We start from the raw sequence: 23,906 nt of genomic DNA on the forward strand, positions 1-23,906 counted from the left end.
CCACTGTCACTTCAGAAACCACAGGAGCACTTGAGAACAGTCCTAGAGGAATTGGGGCTTCTCCCCCCAGAAAGTTGTTAGTATCAACAGCACAACTAAAGTGCATCCCCACCAACACATGCAGCATGGACAACAAAGAGGAGAAGCTGGAAGCCATTGTGCAGCAGGAAAATGATGACACAGCTGCCATCACAGGTGGGATGACACACCCAAAGTGCTGCAATGGATGAATATAAACCCTTCAGGAGGGACGGGCAAGGAGAGGCAGTGGGGTAGCTGTGTTGCATTAGGAGTGTTTTGATTGTTTGGAGCTTAATGATGGTGACAACAGGCTTGAGTGTTTATGGGTAAGAGTCAAGGGGAAGGCCAACAAGGCGGATATCCTGGTGGGAGTCTGTTATAGAGCACCCACCCAGGATGAAGAGGCAAATGAAATATTCCATAAGTGCATGGAACAAGTCTCAAGATCGCTGGCCCTTGTTCTCATAGGGGTGTTCAACTTACGAGATGTCTGCTGGAAATACAGCACAGCAGAGAGGAGGGAGTCGAGGACAGTCCAGGAGGTTCCCAGAGCATTTGGCAGGTGACCTCCTGACACAGTTGGTGAGGGAGCCAACTAGGGAGGGCACTCTGCTGGACCTCTTGTTTGTGAACAGAGAAGGGTTGGTGCACGATGTGATGGTTGGAGGTTGTCTTGAGCAAAGTGATCACAAAATAATAAGAGTTTTCAATTTTTGGAGGAGTAAGGAGGGGCGTCAGCAGAACAGCAGCACCCTTGGAGTTCTGGAGTGCAGACTTTGGCCTATTCAGAGGACTGGTTGAGAGAGTCCCCTGGGAGCAGTCCTGAAGGGCAAAGGAGTCCAGGAAGGCTGGACATCTTATTCTTCAAGAAGGAAATCTTATTGGTGCAGGAGCAGGCCATCTCCTTGTGCTAAAAGATGAGCCAGTGAGGAAGACAACCAGCCTGGCTGAACAGAGACCTCTGGCTGGAACTCAGGAAAAAGAGAAGAGTTTACGACCTTTGGAAAATGGGGCAGGATTTTGGGAGGTTATGCAGGTAGAAAATGAGAAGGGCCAAAACCCAGCTAGAATTTAATCTGGCCCCTACTGTAAAAGGCAATAAAAAGGTTTCTATTAATGCATTAGCAACCAAAGGGCTAAGGAGATTCTCCATTCTTTGTTGGATCGGGGAGGAACAGTGGCAAAGAATGAGGAAAAGAGAGGTATTCCATGTCTTCTTTGTCTCAGTCTTTAATAGTTGTACTCCATGTACCCATCCCCCTGAGTTATAAGAAAGGGATGGGGAGCAGAGTGAAGGTCCTGTAATCCAAGGGGAAAAGGTCAGTGACCTGCTACACCACTGATTTACATATAAGTCTGTGGGCCTGGGTGGGATCCACCCAAGTCTAATGATCATACTTGACACCAGTGAGGCCACACCTCGAATCCTGTGTTCAGTTTTGGGCCCTCACTGCAAAGAAAGACATTGAGGCACTGGATCATGTCCAGAGAAGGGTAACAGAGCTGGTTAAGAGTCTGGAGCACATGTCTTAGGAGTAGCGGATGAAGGAGCTGGGTTTGTTTAAAAGGGTCTCTCTCTGCAACTGCCTGAAAGGAGTTTGTAGCCAGGTGGGGGGTCAGTCTCTTCTGCCAGATAACAAGTGACAGGATGAGAGGAAATGGCCTCAAGTTGTGCCAAGGGAGGTTTAGATTGGATATTAGGAAAAATTTTTTCACAGTAGGGTTTGTCAAGCATTGGAACAGGCTGCCCAGGGAAGTGGTGGAGCCATCATCCCTGGAGGTATTTAAAAGATGTAGATGTGGAATTTAGGGATATGGTTTAATGGTGGACTTGACAGTGCTGTGTTAACTCAACAATCCTGTACTCAACAATTTTAAAGGTCTTTTCCAACCTAAATGGTTCTATGAAAAGAAAAAGTATAAAAATGGTTAGTGAGACATTTGCACACCTGTGAAAGATTTGTGTACAAAATGATACAGCTGAGAGCTTATTTCCTTATGAGCAAAAGCCACAAGGCTTTGGATCCCTTTCCCATCCCTCCAATTTACCTACAGCATGTGTATAGAGCATTAGCCTAGAAGAGAAATTGGAGCAAATACACCTGGAAAGATCCTTTGGGTAAAGTTTGTCTGTCCTGTCACTAGGAAGCACAAGTAGTTAAATTTTGACTCTTGAATAACACTACAGAAAGGAAAAAAATCCACACAACTTATTTGCATTTATTAATTGCATTGAATTATAGACATAGTTGAAAAAATAATAAGCACCAGAAATCTTTTCTCTACCCTCTTTTTGTAAGTTAATTCTGGGCAGATAGACTAAGCATTGTAAGCATTCAGATTCTGATAAGAGTGCTCAAAGAATCATGTTTCATCCTTTATAATTTCCCCTGGCTTGTGTTTGGCATGGAATTTTGTTTTCATTTTACGATTTCCCTGTTTCTTTCATTTCCATCAGGAGAGAGAAACAGAAGAAGGAGATGTCAGGTGGCTTTCAGTTATATGCCTCAAAATGAAGATGAACTGGAATTAAAAGTTGGTGACATCATTGAAGTTGTGGGAGAGGTGAGCACATCTTTAGTTGACTGTACACACATGCAGTGCTGACATATTTTGTGCATGCTAAACTCTTCAATACAGTGTGTTTTAAGAAATAATTTAAACCAGACATTTTTCTTTTCTGGTATATAGACCTGTCTGGTATGGATTACTGTTGGGCATGAAAGGATGTTGTTGATTTTTTAATGGATTTCGTGACTTTTTTTTTCCTTATAGCACTTCTGCTGGTTTTTCTGAATCAATTGGTGCTTCAGAGTTCTGTTCAGGGAAAGAGCTCTAAGTTTGTTCTGCAGAGCTCTTGACTTTGTATCTCTGAAGAACCAAAGATTGTGTCAGAACAAGCTTTTCACAGTTTTAGTAAACCAGTCACTGGGCAAATTACCTTTGCAAAGTTAAACACATTTAAGAAATTTACATGAATCTCCAGTGGAGTTCACCTTTTGTCATCTTTGCCAGCAAGCTTTAAGAATTTCATTTCAGTGTAATCAGTTTAAAAAAACCCTAAAACCAAGCAAAAAAAAAAAACCAAACAAAATATTTGAGACTTGAGATTCACTTATTTTGGGTGCGAATAGATGTGGAAAACCTTAGGTGGACTGGGGGCAAATTACAAAAGCTTTGGCAGAGATAGAGAAATTTTCTTTGTGTGGGTAAATTTGTAGTATCAAGGAATGGTGTTCGCTCCCAATACCTTCAGCGTTCCATTAGAGATTTTACAAGTATCTTCTTGAGTTTAATAGCACAAAGAACCAAAGTCAAAATGATAATATGCACTCTTTAACTAGAATGTATTCAGACTCATTTACGCTTTAAAAAGATCTAAGACTTTAGTCTGCTCAAGCAGCCAATAAAAGGTGTGTTTCAGCTTGTGTCATTTATTTGTAAGATTTTTTTCCTCCCCTGTGACTCAGGAGTTAGTACGACAACATATATTTTCTTGCCAAGGATATACATTTAATTTACTTTTTCCTACATCTGTCCCTTAAAAAATCAGTTCTAAAAGAATATAAATTCTACTGCAATCTACATGACATCCAACATTTTCTTATGAGAGATTAAATTCTCACTTTTGAATGTAAGAAGCTTAGTGATCACCGGTTTTGCTTGAACCTAGCTGTGCATGCCAGCTCTGCACATCATTCTTCCTGGAATCAGGCATGATGTGCCACTTAAATAACCTTATTCTGTCTGTGAACGGTTTTGTAATGGAAGAATTCAAGGTTGTAAGATATTTAGGAGCATATTTTGAAGATAATGTAAACTTGATATTATAACACGTTTCACGACATCACATAAGCTGTTTTCATTGGGCAATTTGAGGTACATTTGACCTCACATGGCCATAGACATATTTCTTAAAACTTCTAAGTCTATGTCTTTCCAGGGTAAATTGATGGAATTAAACTCTTTCCCAGCATCCAGCCAACAAACTAACCCTACCAAATGAATAAATAATTAGTGAGTAATTAAATAATTTAGATGAGACACGAGGCTTCTCTTATGAAATGCAGCTCTTGTCTTTTTCTAAATTTGAGCAACTTAATTATAAAAACCAGATTCATTTATATCCAAATGAGACTGAAATTAGTTGCATTAAAATTGAAAAATGTACAACTATGAAAGTGAAACATTCCATGTACTTGCATGTGTGTTCTTATAGTTACGGCCATGTTTTTTGAAACCCACTTGGATTGCTGATTACAGACTTCCTAGCCTAAAACTCAAATTTGTATCCTGAATTGCTACTGTTGAGGAAAACATTGACAACTTTCTTATTTTAAGGTTTAAGAAAATGTATTGTCTAGGACTGCTTTTTTGATTTGCAGATATAAAGAATGTCATGATGGAATTAGTTGTACTGTAGTGTGGAACAGGACTGCTGGTGGATAGCTTGAATGCTGGTCATAAGTAAATGCTGAAGAACAGCTGACAGAGGTGAGGCTGTGCCCACTTTGACCTTATAAAATACCCTGTTCTGTCAGCTGCTGAAACACAAGGTCAGCTTTGGGCTTCGTCTGGTGCATTCATGCATTTTAGAGCATTGTCTGACTTTTGGATGGAACTAGATTGGCTGGTGGGAGAGGGAAAATAGGAATCTAGAGAAGAAATTCTCAGTGCCTTGGGAAGTGTTATTGTGGGACCTGTATTTTCTGTCACGATTGATACCAATCATGTTTGATGTCGAAAACTTATTATTATTACTTCCTCTTCTGCTCTTATCATAGTAGTGTCAATTCCTCGAGAAAGTAGGGCAGAATACTTATTTTGAAACAGGAGCTTTATCTTATGCAAGAAGTTGCACCAACCAATGTGCTGATTTCACTTTTTACCCTTCTGCTTTTAGGTAATGCTGCACAAAGAGTCATTGAAATAGGATTCACAGTGTTAATGTCATTATACAATTGAAAAATATTACTCTCTCAGTTGTGAGAACTGAGGTGTTTTGTTTTGTTTTGTTTTTGCAAGGGCCAAAATCATGCTGTGTTATTGTACAAAAAAAAATCCAAAACAGTAGCAAAAAACCCTCCCACATAGGCAACAATTTGAGACAATTCTTGTAAAACATGAATTTTGTTTATCATTACTCAAGGTTAAAAACTGGATGACATCTTCAGCATTATTTACAGTGGTTCAGTATGTAACATTAATGGAACATTAATGTTCATTTACTTTCCATTTCCAGTTGCTCCTTTCTCTTACCCCATCTTTTTATTCATGAGTAGGTTTCAGATTCCCATAGATAGTATATTATTGTCTCCTCCTAAGAAAGTTGCATCAGTTGAATTAATTAGTTTTAAATTGACTTAGATTAATATTTTCAAATATGTATGGATTTCTGCTTAGTTGAAAACAAATTGATTCCTAACTGACTTATGGCAAACTGAACCTGGTGTTGTTTAGGTCAAATACTGTCTATGTATCTTTATGTGGGTATTGAGCAAAAAAAAAGTCCTAAAATGTTGCTTGTGGTTGACAACTCATTAAACTTCTGCTGTTGCAAAAAATGTTAATGGAGTTTTATCCTTAAAGAAGTGTGTTCTGCTCTTCCTCAAAGCCACTCGAGTTCACTGCCTCCAGCACAGGGTTGACAGAAGGGAACACGAGTGTCGGCTGCCTCCTACAGTGTCCAAGTGTGTTTCCCCAGACTCCCAGTAAAAACAGGTTACACTGACATCACGTGGTGAGGTGCTGAGGATGAGGATGTCTTCCCTTCTCCCACCTCTGCTTCAGAGTGTGGAGGTGTAGTAGCATCTAAAGCTGCCCAGATCCTTCTTCCTGATGCCAACAGATTGGATGTGATACTTTTGAAAGGGTTTTTATGTCTGTAGTGGTGGTAGATAAAACTGGAAATTCCTATTCTGGCAGAAGTGGTCTGGGGCTGTAGAGTGGATTAAAACAGTAGCAAGTGTGAGTTGTTGTCAGATGGATGTCCTTGGAGGCTGTATATGTTAAGAATTCAGTTCCTTTCTATTTGTCCTAAATAGTTAGAAATTAATAATGTTAAGATCAAATGTTCAGCACAATAGATAAAATGCTTGTTGTTCAAATAGAGGTTTCCATAACTACAGAGACACTGATACCCATGAGACATTAATTAACAGACTTAAATTAAAAGTACATTTAAAACTTAACAAGGGAAGCATTTTCATCATTGTTTGTGTTCACATTTATTGTGTGATTGATAGCTTTTTGCTTGTCACTTCCCTACCTCATTAGCTATAACTCTAATTAAAGTTGTCCCAAAATACAACTGTAACTAATTGTCTTATTAAATGCAGATATCTGAATTCCAATTATGTTTCACCCTTAGACTTTCTTGGGATGCCAGATAATTAACCTGCAGCATCAGAGTAGGGACATTTGGCACGTCATTCAGTGGCTCTGAGCCTGCTTTCGTTTGGGATCAGTCTGTCGTCGTGCTGCTATGTGCCTTTTGGCCTCATCCTGCTGAGAAGTCAGCTTTTTGGCAGTGGGTATTGCATGAAGTTAAGCTCCCAAGTGTTTGACTGAGACACTCGGTAATACCACTGAGCGTATTCTTTGACTTATAGGTAACGTTGCCATATATTACATGATCAAATCCTATCTGTAGCTCATTTGAAATTATAAAAATACAGACTGAATCTTCACAAATTGGTTGCTTCTTATGGGCAAGATTGGTGGATAGGTTTTTTTGTTCTTATTGTGACATAAAGTGGTGCAACCCATGTCCAAGAACAGGATAAACTGGGGATTGAGCTGGAGTTTTCTTACAGTGACCTATTTTGGCAGCTATAGAGTTGAAAGGAGAATGAATATTTAACTGTAGCGAGGGGATGGTCTGTGCCACAACTGCAGAGCTGTACAATATGCAAGAAAACAGCTGGGGATGAATGCTGGGGTTTCACATCTCTCAGTTACTTTTCTGTGGAATGCTGTGGTAAAGTGTTTTTCTGGATCCTCTTCTAACAGGTTGTTCACAAGGACTTTTGTGACTAGTTCTTGTTTGGTTAGTTCATGCGGTAGGAGGCTTTTTTAGGGGAAATAAGGGTGCAAATACTGACGAGTCTATATAGGGATAGGGTCATCCCAGTTCTGTGTGATTTCTTTCACTGCCCTTCAGTGTCTTTTTTTAGAAGAGAATGTTAAAAAAATTTAATAAAGCCACGAATGACCAAAACCAACCAAACAAAAATTCCCCAAGCACATTTTGACATTGTAAAATAAAGAACTCTGAAGCTGAAAAGATTCCCTAATACAATGTACTTGTGCAGTTTGTAATTCTTACCTTCTGTACCCGAACTGTCAAACAGAATGCTGTAATGAGAGTCCCGAGGGATGGTTGGTTTCTCATGGGTACAGCTCCTCTGAATGCAGTCCGAGAATAAACCATCAAGTGGCACTGTAGGCACCATCTTCTGTTGAGGTCTTGTGTCCAAAATTTATTTTCCCATTGGCAGTGAATGTGATTTGTTTATTTTGCCTCTTGGGAATCTATGTTTTTAATTTCCTTTCAACATATGATTGCTTTTGTCCTTTGAGCTCACGATTTTCCGTTAGAATTTATAAACTAAGGGAGATTTTTCCTTTGCTTTCTGTGCTCTGGTTCTCTCAAAGCAAAAGAAAATTTGTTGACCTTGGGCTTCTCTCCTTCCTGTTGCCTGCCTCTGGCATTGCTTTTGTTCCTGGGACTGTGTTTTGGTTTTAGCAGCCCAGAAAAACTCTGTCATGATCCAGGGTGACTTCCTTCCATCTGAAACCTTTCCTGACTCAGAGCCTCCCTCATCTGCCCTAAGCTGTAAAGTAGTCTGACATCACAACAGGCAAAGCTGTAGGTTTTAGAAAATCTTGTAGAATGAACCAATACAGGAATTTATTGGAAATACACTTTAGGTCAGTGATTCCCAGGAGCTGAACACTTTAATAATTTAACAACTTTAGCCTATTAATTATATAGCAAGGTGTAAGCAAGCAGCTGTGGCAGTCCCAGATATTCTGGCAAGCAGCTGCTGGCAGTTGGTCTCAGCATTTCCTGCTGGTTTTGGGTATCCTGTCGTGAGTTACAGGGATGGCCCCCCCGTTCTCTCAAGAGAAGGTGCTTCTAAGACTTGTGGCAGCAAAGGTTTGCTGCACTGCAGGTCAGGCTGACTTGTCTTTCTTTGAAGGGGGATGTTGCAGATTGTACTGGCAGTGAAGGAAAAACGTGAAGACTGTAAAATAAGAGATGTTCTCATTTTTGAATTGTCTCTAGTCTTGTAGTCCTAGTGACCTACTGAAGTGATTTTGTTTTCTTTGGTTGCTTTACAGTTACAGAATAAAACTCTATTCCCGGTCTGAAATAGAATTATTATATTTGCCTGAAGGCTTGAAATGCGCTTTTTTTTTCTTTTAACACTTTAAGCATGGAAATAGGCTGATTTCAATAAATTTTTGTTGCTTTCTAAGCAGCTTAATGTCCTAGTATCTGTATATCCTTAGGAGAACTTCGTGTTTGTGTGTCTGAATGCCTCACTCATATAATTCTCTGTTATTTTCCTGTCTGTCCACTTCCATGGTATCTTTTTTGAGTACTTAATTTATTATTTCTCATTTATATTATTACTTGTAAGTAAAATTAACTATTGCAACCTCGACCTCGCTGCCACCGTCCAAGCGTGCTTGGCCCCGGCAGATGAACCTCAGGATTAAAGGGTGGGCTCAGTTCCGCGCACACTGTGTCTCACCTAAAAAATCCAATGCGCAGGCTGGAAGGTGGAAAGACCTTCCCCGGTTCTTCGTTCGCGAAGAGACTGGCCATTATATATATTGTGTGCTGGGATCTCAAAATTTGATTAAACATTTACCTTCTCACAAAATAGAACAGTATATTTCCAATTATTTTCATCTATATTTGGCTTATGGTTTACAAAAAGCTCATTTACATTAAAGAAGGCTCCAGTGGTTGAGTAAATAAATTACAACCAAAGCACAAATATTCTTTCCTCATTGCAAATTTTAAAAAAACTAAAGCCCAGTGATACTGGAAGAACATTTGGATGTTGCATAATTATTATATGGACTAAATCCCAAAGGCCAGGCTTCTTAATGGGGTGAGTTTAGTCTCTAGAGCTGCTGAACCATTCTCTGGTGGCATTGCTCATTTGTATCTCATTCAATCACGCCAGGTGTTAGGTTGCAAATTGCATCTGTCCCTGCCCCATGCGTGGCATTTACTGAGTTGCAGTTGAGTGCATTTGTTGTTACCTCCTAAATATATGAAGCAGAGTAATGAAGTATCTGCAGTCACGTTCCTATATGTTGTTGCTCTTCAAACGTGGTGTGACAGTACTGGCAGCTTACGGGCTTAGCAAGATGAGGATGAGCCCTGCCTCTCCAAAAGGCAGTGAACAGATAAAACCCACTAAAAATACATCTTAAAAATATCTCTGGCTGTATCCACTTACATTTGGCAGATTGGAAAGATCCCTCTTCTGACTTAAAAAAAAAACAAACCTTCATTTTCAGGCTGATCTTACAGTTGATGTGTAGAAAATGAATCTTAGAACTTCTTATCCAGCATAGAGACATGGATTGCTGAATGAAATCCTTTTCTTTTTAGATTGTTTGGTTCAGCACATGAATGCTGGCCATAAATCAGGACCTAGATGTATAAATTCTGGAAGCACTTTGTTATAATAGCATGGCAACAAATTTTATTGAGCTCGTGCCTTTAGACAGATTACCACCATGAATAATGGATTTTCATTTAAAAGGTTTTATTCGCTGTGAATTATTGCAACTTTTCAAACCATATGGTAATGGACTGCCCCAGTTTGGGATAACTTAAATCCTGGAGGTATTTTAGTGTCTTCTATTGCATGGATTTATCTCTAGCTGCTGTGTTTTGAGGCTTAAAGTTATGTACAGGTAGCTATAGTGTTTAAAAATACTTGAAGCTTTTGATCATTTTGATGAAAATTTCCTAATAAATCTTTGGGAGGCACAGTTTGACCTGAACCTCTGATGTCTTGCTAACATGATTCTACATTTTGTTGTAGAAAAAAATCTGGGTTTTGCTTTAAATTTTTTTCTGAAGTTGCAGAATTATTGAATACAGCATGGTATTATCAAGGAATTATTTTTTTCAGTCAGATGGAAAACTTACAATAAGCTAATGAATGCTGTGAGTATATTCACATCCAGTTTAGATTTACCTATTTAAAGATCTTTGTATATATGAATATTTCTATACACACATATAAGGATCCACACATCAACATGCCACATGAAGAGTGCTGGTGTTAACTGTAAGGAAACTGTGAAGTGTTGCCCTGGAAGAAGTAAGCAGGTGGAAATTACTTGAGGAGAAGATGAAACTGCATGATATCGGTCACATTACTTGTGTCAGATATTCTCAGCATCTTGCAAAGCAAGGATCGTGGGAACTGTGTAAATCCTCTGATTAATTTTCTGGTCAATCAGCTAATGCAGTTATGGTTTAGTGTTTAGCTCTAGTCAATATAGTCACCTGGGAATACTGCATTAGAAAAATGGAAATATTTTATTGCTCAAAGAGTCTTGGCCATTTTGTGTATTTTCCATATACCACGATATAATATTTTTATGGGTTTATAATATTTATATCATGCTGTATTTAGATACATAATTTGTACGTATTTCTATGTAGATATATAATTTGCCTACTAAATGTTGTGTGTCATGCAGTTGCAGTTTTCCATGTTGTTTATTATTGGTCTGGAGAGAAGAAAGGGAACATTGCCTTTTAGAGACTTTATTACTATAATGTGAAAAACCTCCACCTCACTGAAGTGATTGAGCGATATGTATGTATTCTATCTTCTGAATTAACAGCAAGATAATAAGAAGAGCAAGATAACGCCCAGAGTTGTGCTAGAGCTCACCAAGATTACTGGTGGATTGGAGGGGGGCAAATTTTGTCAGGGACAGGTACTGAGATTAAATGAAAGTCTAGTCTAAACTCCTTTTGAATTAAAACAAAAATTCAGCTCAAGACCAAAAGAAACGTGAGGTTTTGTAGTAAAATTGTATGTGTGACTAAGTTGAAAGAAATTCATACATTCCTCCATATCTTTTTGAAATATTGGGTTATATTATTAAGAGTTTTCTAAGAACTCAAGCTTTACATAGATAAGTGATAGGAAGTGGACTTTTTTGCTGTAATAATTAACTAATTTCATTTAAAATGTGAGATTCTTTTTTTTAACAGTAAATGTGAGCACCCTCAGCCTTTCTATTTCAGTTGACTTTCTATTTTCATAATTGTCAGGGGAGGGTAGGCGGGAAAGAGATGTGTCAAACTTCATTGAAGACTAATGTGTCACAGATTGACACTGTCCTCCCCTGTCATCTTTTTTGGTGAAAGGACAGTGTCTGACAGATGAAAAATGTTTCCCTATCAAGGGTGTGTTTAGCTGATGCATATAATAAGTCGTTTCTTGCTGTCCCATTATAACCTAAAGGCATCTGGTTTCTAAGGGCTGTCATTTCACTGCCTGACACCACCATTCAGTGCTGAATGGGTTATACAGGAGGGAGTTTGTAATATTAAAGTGATATTTTCCTCTTGGGATTTGGCTAGGTGGTGTCCCTCCTCCTTGTGACACCATCATTATTATGTATCTCAGTGCTTCTGTAAATCTGGAGTCAGATATTCATTAGCACTGTTCTTTGTTCTCTGCAGATTTCTTACGTTAACAAATTAATGAAGTAGCAAAATTCTTAATTTTTAAAATAACGAAATTCAGATTTTGATGGGGAAGGCAGGAATATTCACATTATTTAAGATACCTATTTTAGATTCTCTGAGTAGCCTTTCATGGGTATTTCTCTTTCACCTTTGATTACTTAGGGAATTCAGACTCAGAATCTGCAAAACACATCCATTTAAGTTTGTCTTGAATAGTCATCCAGTGTGCACAGAAAATTTAGTGATTGAATGGACTGCCATAAAAATTGAAATGTAGAGAAACCGTATGCTCTCTAGTTGTTCTTTTATCCTTTTATTTAATGCTCATCCATGCTCCTGACTGCTGTCAGCACTGCTGACATTTACAGATGGGCTCATGCATCACTTATCCAAAAAAAAAGAGATGTTCTGGCTTGGAGCCTATGCCATGTGCTCCTTACACCTGAAATTAATATAAACTGTTCAGAGTCATTATTGTCATTTATTGAATGTATATAACATGACTCAGCAAAGTGTTGCTTATGTTAAACCTCCTTTTTTTTTATTTTGTCTTGGTGCAGGTGGAAGAGGGCTGGTGGGAAGGAATACTAAATGGAAAGACTGGCATGTTTCCTTCCAACTTCATAAAGGAACTGTCTGATTCCGATGATATTGGAATAGCACAGGAAGAGCAAGTAAAGTCAAGTAAGGAAAAAATTATTACTGATGTTTTGTATGTATGTCTGTGTCTTTACCTCTTAACACATTGATAGGGTAGCACATTCTTATTTCTTGCTTGGAAGTGCTTTTGAATAACATTGTTCTTAATTTATGCTGAAAGGGTCAGATGATGATGATGATAAGTGTGTACTTGCAGAGTTGCAATTTTGCCAGTGCTCCCTGAGCTGTGTTGAGACTCACCGAGCCACAACAGACAAAAACAAGAGAAGGCAGTGATGAATATTGGATTTGTATTTCAAAACTAATTACAAGGGACTTTGGACAAGGAAAGTAACCAAACATCTACAAAGTGGCTGTGCTTATTTAAACGAGGGATTAAAGTGCCATACCTTCTTTAATGACTCCAGTAGATTTAAGGATTCATAATTATTGGTGTGGGACATGCAGCACTTTTTCCCTCCAGGTGCTGAGCATGTTACTATCACCTCCGACACCCACTGCCCCAGCAGCCAAGGGGAAAAAGGCCAGAACTGGGACATGGACTTTGTTCTCTCATTTACAGTGGGCCAGTACTGCTGCAGGTGAAAAGCATGTTTGGTAACTAAGTTTGCAATAGTATAAGCATGGTAGCAGGTTATCCTGTTTATAACTTTCCTTGGAGAATAACCTGAGCCAAAAGTGTGCTGTTACATGAAATGGAAAGTTGTTGGTCTTCATGTTTTTTATGTTCTTTAAGCAGATATTCTTTTTGTTTCCTAATTCAGTGGTCAATTCTGAATCTTTAATGAAAAAGAAAGAAGTCGATTGTGTTTGCATATTTCAGGCTAATTACAAGATACTTGCCAAGGTCTTCCTATTTTCAGCACATATCCATTGCTAAGTAGTGTTCTTCTGAGATTTCTGAACAAGCAGAAGTCAAAGAACTATCAACAACGTCTTTGTAAGCTTATCTCACTAAAATCTACCAAAGCCTTTGTAGTTCACACTGTCAGTAAGAGGTAGAAAATTATAATACTTCCTTCTTTTTCCTCATTTTTCCAGTTAAGGCAAATGTATCATCTTTATTCCATGCCACTGAAGTAAGATCCTAAAAAACCTGACTTTTGCAATGATTTTTATATTGTTTTTGTAATGGAGCACCTGTTCATGTGTGAATGGGCACTGGTGACCCAGTCTTGTGGTCAGTGCTACTAAAGATATTTACACATAACATTCCTTCAAACTGGAATGAAAATGTTTTTAAGTTAAAAAATTTTAATGTGGTAGGGAAAAAGGGCATTAAATGAAGATGCACTTTTCAGTGAGATTGCAAACTGCTTTCTATAACCTGTATATGCTATCCTGAATTATTTTCATTATAAATGCAGTGAGTCTTAGAAGAACTAATTGTGTAGATGTGGTTCCAGCTCTGGAATCTGTAGTGTTTGGTACTAAATAAATGGACAAGGTAGGTGATACTGTTCGGGAAGGAATACCCCAGTTTTATTTACATGAATGAAAGAATGTTCCATTATAAAGTAATATTTACTTAATAATAAGCATCTCTAAATTGGATTTTAACAAAACATGGAGTGTGCCAGAGCAGCCACAAACCATTAGCTCTTGATGTCCATTCAGCACATGCTTTCTTCAAACTCAGTTTTGTGTGCTGGTTCTGACTGTCAGTGGAATCCAAAGCTGTGATACTTGTATGGAGAAGATAGCAGTAACACAGGTATCGTTTTTGTGTCTTTAAATAAACTGAAGGTAACTATAGTTGAGAAATGGGTTTTCTTCTTTCTTGTATTTAATTTAATTCTTTGGAGGTGCTTTATGGATAAAGCATAAGATGATGTGTTATTAGGAGCTATTAGATACACCTATAAAAGAGAAGAACACTGTAAACCTCCTGAGAGAGAGACTGGGACTCTTGGAATTTTGAGATTATTATGGGGATTTTAATGCTTTTTAACTTATTTTTCTTCGAGTAAAACCATGGATTTAATAATTACATTCCCTTAGAAGAATTATGAGAACTATGCATCAACTCAGTTCTCTCTGTATGGTTTCTGTAATTGATACAGGTGTTGCTTCGTGAGAGCACATGGTGCTTCATGAGGCTCGGTTCAGATGCACTGACTGTCTGGATTTGAAAATCTCCATAATGAGATTGCAAAAATTTCATCGAGTTTATAGGACTGACTAGGAATTATAACCTCATTCCAAGTATCTGTGCTTATTCCGAAAACACAGTAAAATAAAAAATGAACAAATAAACCCTGAAAGATTTGAGCATCGGGTTAGTATTACTGTTGAAATGCTCTGAGTAACATCTCAAAAGGATGTATATTCATGCCTCTAGATCATCTCCTTTCTCCATGGATCACAAGACATGACAGCACTTAAAATCTGGAATAACTCCTTTTTGTTTCTCTGGAAACTTTGTTTGAATACATCTGTATCACAGGATTTGAATAGAAATTCTGGATTATGGAGTTGGCACTCAGGTGCGAGGGGCTGTACCAACACACTGAACAAGAACCTTGGGCAGTCACTGAGGTTCTGCACAGCTTTTAGAGGAGCCTAGAAAGGGTTGGGGTTTGGCTCTGCAATCCTGAGCAGCACCATTGAACTCTTCAGCTCAGCTTGTGAAATGGCAGGTTTGCAGTGAGACCTGGGAAAATAGCATGGGTTATGCAGAGAATGGGCACTGTGCAAACACAGGAATGTGTTTAAGTTAATAGTTAAATTTAATGCTTTGGTTAAATTTAGTTAAACTTGATCTTTAAATCACATTTTACTGATCATTCCTAAAGAGCACTTTTGGAAGGGCCTATGTAATTTTTGTGAAGTCAAAGTAGAAGAAATGTGGAAGAGAAAAATTATATAAATTGGCTTTTTAGGAATAAGGTAGATAAAACCACATTTTTCTCTGCCCTTCTATTACAATCTACACCAGGCCAAATGGGAAGAATGTTATTTGATTTTATTGGTCTCGTTGTGTTCATGTAAATTTTATGGCAGATCAGAGTAAATGGCCAGAAGGAATTGTATTGGTTTCTTTTCATGCTCTACCACGGACCTCAGAAGTTTCTTCAAAGCAAAAATTTCCTATTGTGAAAATGCCTGGGGCTGGTTTTGGAGGTGCCCAAATATTTCTGAATCCTGACAGTGGGACTTAACTTTCCCCTTGACTTGGAAGGATTGGGAACCTGTGCCTTCCCTCAGACACAGGGTGCTCAGCAGATTGGAAAGCAAGACTACTACAAGATTGACTTGTTTGACTTTAAAGTATTTATCCCAACTGTAAAGTGACTGCCAAATTTTTTTGTCTTCAAAGGCACATTTTGGGATGTAAGTATGGACAGGATCAGGTACTCTTAGAGTAAACAGCAGTTCTTGTTTTTTAAAGCATGCTCTTAAATTAAAACATTGCTCTTCTTTGACCAACACAGCATGAACAGGAAGTGTACATTATAATTTTATTACTAGATTAAATAGCTACATGAATGATAAGATTATTTTCTAGCTTTCTCAGAGATCTAGTATTCATTTTAAGACTATTTTCAATACCACTTGTCCCTGCAGCCTGATGAGAAGCCAAAAAAATGACATGTAGTCAAATAAAGTCTATTTGAGATAATCACAATTAATTATGAAGGAGGTTATTTCAAAAAGCATTTAGCATGTTCACGACAATGTCATGACAGCATTTAAAGGTGACCTTTTATATCTTGCTGTCTCTTGTTTGTTCAGGTACAGCCAGGCCTCATGGTACGTATCAACTAATTTTAGAACCTGTTAGTGATGGCCACTGAGAAGTCATGACTGCTGGAGTTAGAACTGATGACAGACCCATCAGCTGATGCTTCAGACACACAACCTCCTCTGTTCTGAGTTCTTAAAACTTTAGATTTCCATTATTGTCTCTCTAGCTTTTCACAGTGTCATGAAACTTAACATACATTTCTCTTAGCAATGGGTTGATTGTTGTTTGGCTGTTTTAATAATATTCTTTTAATGTTTTCTTTTCAAAACAAAGTGAAGTGATGGATTAGTGACTTTTTTACTGGATTTACTTTCATCGTGTGAAAATGAAAAACTTATTATTAATTAAACTGCAAGAGCAAAACAAAGGAACAGCTTTTTATAATATATGAGTATAGCTTCTTATTTTCTGAAAGTCCAACAGAATGATATACAGGAGAAAAAAAAATCACACATTTTTGGTACCAAAATGGGTATGATTCTATCTTGGGACAATTCCCATCTGCTGGCTATTTTACTATAAAATTTTACTGAAGACATTAATTTTTGTGCTGGTAATGTAGGGGAGATTGGCAACAAGCTGGCACTGGTATATTTTTGGGCTTGCCTGGGTACCTTGGCTTTGAAAAAAACCCAAGACGCAAAATATCTCAGCTTCTTATTCCTTTACCTTCACTTGAATTTCATATTCTAAATATCAGAGCATGAGTTAATCTCACAATGAAAAAAACCACCCAAACCCACCCAATAAGAAATGAATAGGTTTTGTTATGAAAATGTTATGCTAAATATATACGATGAGAAGTGGGATTTTTTTGTTGTTGTTATTTTGCTGTTTTCTCTTTAAATTTTAGTATTTTATTTTTGTTAACGTGTGCCAAGTCAAACACCTGATTAGCTGTTGGCTGAAAAACTGATTTATTCAGCTTTTAGTGGCCCATTCCTTTCAGTAGACATTGCTTAAGACCTTATACAAAAAATGTTCTCCTATCTACAAAATATATCTAATAAGTCATCTTGGAAAGACGCAGTACTTCTGATGCTCACAGAATCCTGGCACATTAGAGAAATGTGAGTATTTCATTGCCCTGTTTGGATGTCAGCTGTGCTTGTTCAAGTGCAGTGCATCTGCATCAGGAATGTTCAGCCACTGTGAGCACACCATTGCAGTGCAGTAATAATATTTTTTCAGGATTCCCCTGTGCTCTTTGAGGAGACTGAATAAAACAGACAAATGATTTTATTTGCAAGCCTCACAACTTGATGGACAACAGACAAAACCTAAGAAAAATGCATTCTGTTGGACACTGTAAAGAACATCTTTAGCAAAATCATGAGATTATTTTATCTGACATACATGCAGTAAGAGTATTTTAACTTCATGTACAATCAGATACTTTTGTTAATATTCTCGTTGTTTTGCTAATGAGGCTTTAAAAATGTTAGTGACTGAAAATACAGATTAAAACGTCTTCCTTTCCCTTCTTTTTACCACCATTCGATCTCCTTACCCCCACCCTGCCCCTTCTCTTTTTTTTTTTTTTTTTTCGTCTTTCCTTCTCTTTCCTGCTGTCAGGAAAATCTGCCTTTGAAGGGACAATTCTGTACAGAGTGGTACCGGCAAAGATTGACAGCTACAGACGTTATAACAGTGAGTGTGTTTCAAAATCAACAAGCAAAAGCTTTAGTCCTCTGTACTTGTTTGATTTATCTACCCTTGTAAAATGTGCCACTGCTACTCACTTATGGCTCCTCTACATGCATATATATCTGTCTGTAAGCTACAGTCAGTTTGCTGCTGATGAACTGCCTTAATGCAATGAGAATGCACCTGTTCCTCCTGTGCATGTGTATGTTCTGTGTCTGTATAATGTGTGTGTATAAGCCCCCAGTAAATCGTGAATTACACTGGATGTTTGGATCTCAGCTATGGATTGAAATTAAGGACATTTAGTCCCATCACTTTTGCCACCTGAAACAAGAAGACTGTTGGTAATAACCACTGACCTTTGAATTAAAAATCCTTCTGCTCTAAAAATAAAGTTCCCATTGTGATTGCTGAATTCATAAAATATGCTTTGCTTTTCTTAAAGGACATTGTGGGGGTTGGTTTGTTTAGGGTTTTGTTAGTTTTTTCCGTTTGTTTTGTTTTGTTGGGCTTTTTTTAGTTTTTATTTTACTGCATGCTCTTCATTTGGCATGCTGTCTTTGACAGTTATTACTCTTATTACTCACAGCATTTTGGCTGATACGTTTTTTTCTGCCAAGGAGAGTAAAAGATACTTTCATTTTACATTCAGGGTTTTTTGCCTTCTGCATTTTAGAAAAAGGGCACATGCTGCTATTAATGTGCTTTTACTGTCCTGTTAATACAGAAAAAGAGAGGATGGTTAGATTAGATACAAGACAGAGGAAGCAAGGAAAACAGAAATCTGTCCTTCCACCTGCTTCCTCGTCAAGAAATCTAGCAGGAAGAGATCCTACTGAGTCACATTCAGCGTGACTAAGTACAAAATGTTCAGTCCTGTCTTCCAGTGAGCAGGATTTTGTGCTGGCTGTGGCATCTGCTTTTGTCCCAGAGAGCTTTCTCTTGAGAAGATCCAAGCTGTGCTACCCTTCTTCCTCCATTCTTGTTGGGAGTGTTTGTTCTCCTACCTCTGAGGTCTTATGGATGTTCACAGCAAAGGATGAGTCAGTTTTCTGATATCTGAATATCAGTATTCTGATATTTGCACTTACACTTTTTTTTTTTTTAACAAAACCTGATCTTTTACTTTTTTGAACAAAAATCTTTGTGAAAGTATGCAACTCTGATTATTTCGTCATGGAGAATTATCTCCCTGCCTACTAGAATTCATTTTGCTGCTCCTCTCAAGCTTCCAATCAAGCTCTTGCCCTGGCTGGAGCAGACCATGTGGTTGGTGATCTTCAGTTTTTTCTGCTGTTTCTCACCTTATAGTCTTTGTGACTGCTTATGAGTCACTCAGATTTCATGCTTTTTGCAGAGTTCTTAGGCCATCAGGTTCTCTAATCCACCTATCTGATGAGTATAATAAGAATTTATGAAGTAAATCTCCGGTATGCTTGACTTCTGACTTTAGGATCAAGCTTCAAGTCAGATGCAGGGTCTGCCTCTGAAGCCTTTAATTTCACAGTCTTCCTGGGGATTACCTTTCAGAGTTTTCCAGAAACCTGCTCTCCATGCCCAGCCCAGTTTTCATTAACAGCCAAATCACCCATCCCCTTTAGGGTGAGCGGAAGTGGTCAAGGAGAATTCACCTTTCCAGTTGTGCTAGAGCTCTCCTAGTTTAGTTCTCCTTGTTAATCATAGCAGCCCATGGTTGTGCCACGTCACAGAAAATAAATGTCATCGAATTGATTTCAGAGTGCAGGATTGGATAGGTGTCTACAGGAATACTTGATAACCAGCTGCAAGAAGACAGCTTAATCCACGGTAGATTGTCTAACATTACTCGGGGCTAAACTTTGTTTAGATAATAAAAGATATCTTGTTTAATACTACCTTCCTTGGCATTTGGTTGAGACTTGCATGTTTTTTCATGCTGCAGAAGTATGTAGCTTTCTCCATAAAACTGCATCTCAGAAGCCAGATATCCAGATACACTTGTGGCCTGTTTGTTGCTTACTAGGTTGGAACTGGGACTGAGGAGTGGGCGATACTCAAAATCAGGTCATCAGGAAGTCAGTCTGGAAGTTTTAGACAAAACAAGAGTTGGCACTGTTGTTACTATCAGAGATGTTCTCTCCTAAACGAACATAAAAAAGGAGGGTTCCTTATTCTTCGTGCTCCGTCTGTTGACAGCTCACTTCCTGCATACTCATCATGTTCTTCCTGAGCAGGCCGACTGATGATGTGACCAGGTCCTTCCATTTCATATCTGATCTGTGGTCCATACTTTTAGGTAAATATCCACATGCTTATGTCTCCACTGAAAACCATTTGGAGGCATTCCACAGAATATTTTTCATTTAGGGATGTCTGTTTAAAACAACCCATAGCTGCTCCAGTTTCAGCTTTCTGATTTCTCCATAAGTTCAGCTCAAGTCAATTCATAACTTTAGATTAGTTATGCCTAAAGGGTGCTTGAATTCACCTGTATCCCACTGCATGAAGCGTTGTTCAGCTTTGGAATCAAGCTTAGAGCTTTTACTTTACAAACACATGCTTAGTGCTAAATACGTTTATTTTGAAAGCCATTTCCCAACTGCTCTGTTTAAAAGAAGTTTTCTTTCTTAACCAAGGCCTGTAACAGCTGTTCAATTAGTGTGTAGCTGCTTCTAGAGATACCTTCACTGGGATATGCAAGATTGTCTGCTGCATAAAAAACACCCAGCCTTGCCTTCATATGCTGACATGGCTTTTTGGTCATTAGGTATGGCAGGCTCTGCTCAGCAACAATTCCAGCTCCTTGGCATTCTGCTCATCAACCTGCTGTCAGAAAATCTTTGCTACTGCATATGCTGGGTGAAGAGACACATGCAGCAACAAAAAATTCCTTACTTGTCCTTTTGTTGATCACAGCCCTCTTTTCTCCCATCCTGCAACTTTCTTGCACCTCCACGAAAAGCGCTTCTCGGATTTCTAATTTTTTTGGTTTTACTGATTTACTTTCTCTTTCTTGCTTCGCTTTCTTTTTCTTCAAAGATGCAATAACTGAGGAACAGTACAGATAAAATGCATGATTTGACAAATATTTGCCTCTCTTTCCTTATATGTGGATCCACAATGCTGTCAGTAATAGATATTAGATATAATGGAAGAAGATGAGACAGGATCGTTGAAACAGAAGTATTCGTGAGTAACCTTAATTGTGTTTTGTGTTTTCTTTTGCTCCACCACTTTTTTCCCCCTTTTCTTTTTACTGTCCCCTTAATCCTTGCAGAATTATGGCTGGTCAGACTTCTGATAAATCAGTACGATTGATGTACTTATGATGTTATAAACCCCATTTGGGAGTGTCTGAATGTGAGCAGAGTTAAATGAGAAACCCAAATGTGGATTTTAACAGGTCTGAAAAGAGGACAGTTACAATTTTGTGTTCCACCTCAGCTTCTTACAACTTGCTTGCAAAGAATAATGTATATCAAATACACAGCTACTGCAATGAAAAATAACATCTGAGAAAGAACAATGATAAAATTGGGTGAGGGAAATTTTTATGATTAAAAGGAAGCATCCTATTTTCTGGAGAATGAATGGACAGAGGGTGAGACAATGGAGGTGGTGTGTGGAAGCGTTATATTGACTGTGGTGAAACACATTAAATCCTTCTGTTGATTTGGATTCCCACTACCAAGTGATTTTCCATGAGACTCAGCAAAGACCATTGTTTGATGAGGAGGTGGTAGAGAATCCTATCGGCTCTGGTCGCTGTCCTTTCATGTGTAATGACACGTTCCCGTACTTAGTGAGGGTGGTGAAAAAAGTGGTTCCAAAATGAAGACAATGATGGTTTAGTTGTAGAACTCCTGAATGAGTGGTTGTTTCTGTTTGCTCTTGCAGTACTCGGGGAGGTGGCTGGGGATGAGGTGAAGCCACCCACTCCCCTTCTGATGGCTCTCTGTTCCTGCTGCAGAAGATGCTTGCGCTGCGTGGCCCTTGATGCATGCTGCTGCGTGGTGCTGGGCACCACTCCCCCCTTCCCTGCATGGTTACCTGTGCAAGCATAAAAGTCTTGGGGCTGTTTCTTATGTGGCAAGAACTGTTGTGCAAAGGAAAAAGAACATGCTGAAAGCAAATGACAAAATGTTTAGCTGACACGGTTACGTTTTTGCAAGGAATATGACTGAGAATAACAAATAATGAGTAATATTGAGATAATCTGCCTCAGCGATTTGTACGTGTATAACCTCTCCTGGTAAAGAAGCATAAGTTTGTTTTTTGAAAGCATGAATCTATTTACCTTTAAACTTTGAAGAATGAACATGTCTTTCTTCTGCAGTAATATTTAAAATCCAATTTCATTTTCTGATTTTGATTTTTTAATGACACTGGAATGTTGATGGGGATTTTCTTGAGCAAGTTCAAGAAAAATACCTTATAGGCTATGTGTACTCATTCTGTCTTTGCCAGTATGTGGGGAAAAGGAAGAAGGACAGTTCCTGTCTCATCTACTGCAATTACTATGTATAACTTCACCACCTTTGTCATTCAGATCGGTCACCCGGGCGTTCCACGCTGTCATTCTCTAAATAGAAGGAAAGGACATACTTCCCCTTACCTTCCTTCCCTTCCATAAAAGGCAAAAATTCCCAATAAGCTTCATTTACAAAGTTCTTTGTTCTATTAAACACAGTTGACAGTGTTTCTCTCTGGCTGCCAGACCAAATCAGGAGATCCTTTGCATTGTCTCAGGTGTGTCCTCTGAACAGCTGACCTTTCCATCGCTTAACAGAGCAAGCAGGGAAGTGCTTAGAGGGCAGAGCATCATAGGCTTATACTTTGTCAGTGATCCATCCTGGTCCATTTGCCCAGGGCCACACATTGTTGGTGGAGAGGACAATCCCAAATAAAGAACAAAAATTAAATTACCAAATAATAGGTCAAAGTAGAAAGCTCTGTAAACTTACAATGTATTCCCCTTTTTTTGTCCCTGCTATTTTAAGCTATTTAGAAACTATTTGTTTCCTGCTTTGAATGGAGTTAATTTTATCACAGCTGTTTATTTTTGTTTTAACAGCTTTAGTTTACCCAGCCCTTTATCATCCCTAACTATCTTTCTGATTTAGAATCCTGGTTTGATGCCAGCACAACTCTGGGAGGCTGTTGGTGAATTAAGTCTGATGTTGTGGTCTCTTTTTAATTCCTCTTTGAGGTAATCTGTTTTGGTACATTTCAGAATGTTGCTCTCAAAAGACCTGTAACTGCTATAACAGGATTGTGGTGTGTTTGAAATGTCTTGAGAAAACGAATCTCTCTTATATACCCATAGAGGAAAAAATGTGTGTGAAGTGCGAAATTCCTCCAGATAGTGTTGAGAGAATTTAATTTTCATGAATACTAAATTAGTTTGCATTTGTAAGGAGCATGAATCAACAAAGAATCAGAGCTCTGAGCATTTTTAAATAGCCATATGTCAGTAGTCCCTTATCTTATCCTAGCCAAAAACTGGGAACAGTTGGGCCCTGGGAATTTTTAACTTCTTGCTGGTGATTCTGCCCTTGTTCAGACTTCGAGGAACTTGCTAGAAAAGTGCACCCAATACTTAGATTTGAGCTCTATCTTATGGTGCTATAGATGATTCAGCATCAGTAAATCTAGGTGAAAGAACAGTGTTTTTGCTTACAGAGACAGAAGTGATACCTCCAAAAGACTCATATCCTGAGAAATATTAAAGATCTGAAAATTTTTCCTGCTATTAAGCCTGATAAGATAGCACCTTATCGATGTCAGCTCTCCAAACGCTGACAGAGCGATGACAGATTCTAGAGAAGTTCTTGTTAAAAAAAAAAAAAAGTACAAAAAATAGTGAGAGGCCTGACACAACTGTAGCTTGTATCCTATACTGGCTGTATTTGAAGTATTTAATATCTGAGCTTTAAAGAAAAGCAAGCTCAATGTTTCTGAGGGTAGCAGTTTGCTGAGCTGCTGGCCTTACCTTGGAGCTCAAGTCCATCACTGTGGTAATGGCCAGTCTCTTCGCGAACGAAGAACCGGGGAAGGTCTTTCCACCTTCCAGCCTGCGCATTGGATTTTTTAGGTGAGACACAG

The 23,906-nt window shown here is 38.4% G+C and overlaps 1 protein-coding gene across 7 annotated transcripts in view; it reads left to right on the forward strand.

Moving 5' to 3' along the window:
- The window catches only part of SH3KBP1 (SH3 domain containing kinase binding protein 1), a 216,311-nt gene that overhangs the window by 105,107 nt on the left and 87,298 nt on the right, over window positions 1–23,906 (forward strand). For 5 of the 7 annotated variants that reach the window (XR_003571543.1, XM_027886741.1, XM_027886744.1 and 2 more), the window contains 3 exons: window positions 2,480–2,586; window positions 12,328–12,451; window positions 17,751–17,825. Coding sequence is in view for 6 of the 7 variants with exons in the window: in XM_027886741.1 (XP_027742542.1) it covers window positions 2,480–2,586; window positions 12,328–12,451; window positions 17,751–17,825 (306 nt within the window). In the remaining variant the exon portion in view is untranslated. The remainder of the gene's footprint in view (window positions 1–2,479; window positions 2,587–12,327; window positions 12,452–17,750; window positions 17,826–23,906) is intronic. The other 2 variants (XM_027886743.1, XM_027886740.1) reach the window with 1 other exon arrangement.

The sequence above is a fragment of the Empidonax traillii genome, unplaced genomic scaffold (assembly GCF_003031625.1).
Source record: "Empidonax traillii isolate 1590-97213 ecotype Southwest subspecies unplaced genomic scaffold, ASM303162v1 scaffold194:size798623, whole genome shotgun sequence".
Classification (NCBI taxonomy): Eukaryota; Metazoa; Chordata; class Aves; order Passeriformes; family Tyrannidae; genus Empidonax; species Empidonax traillii.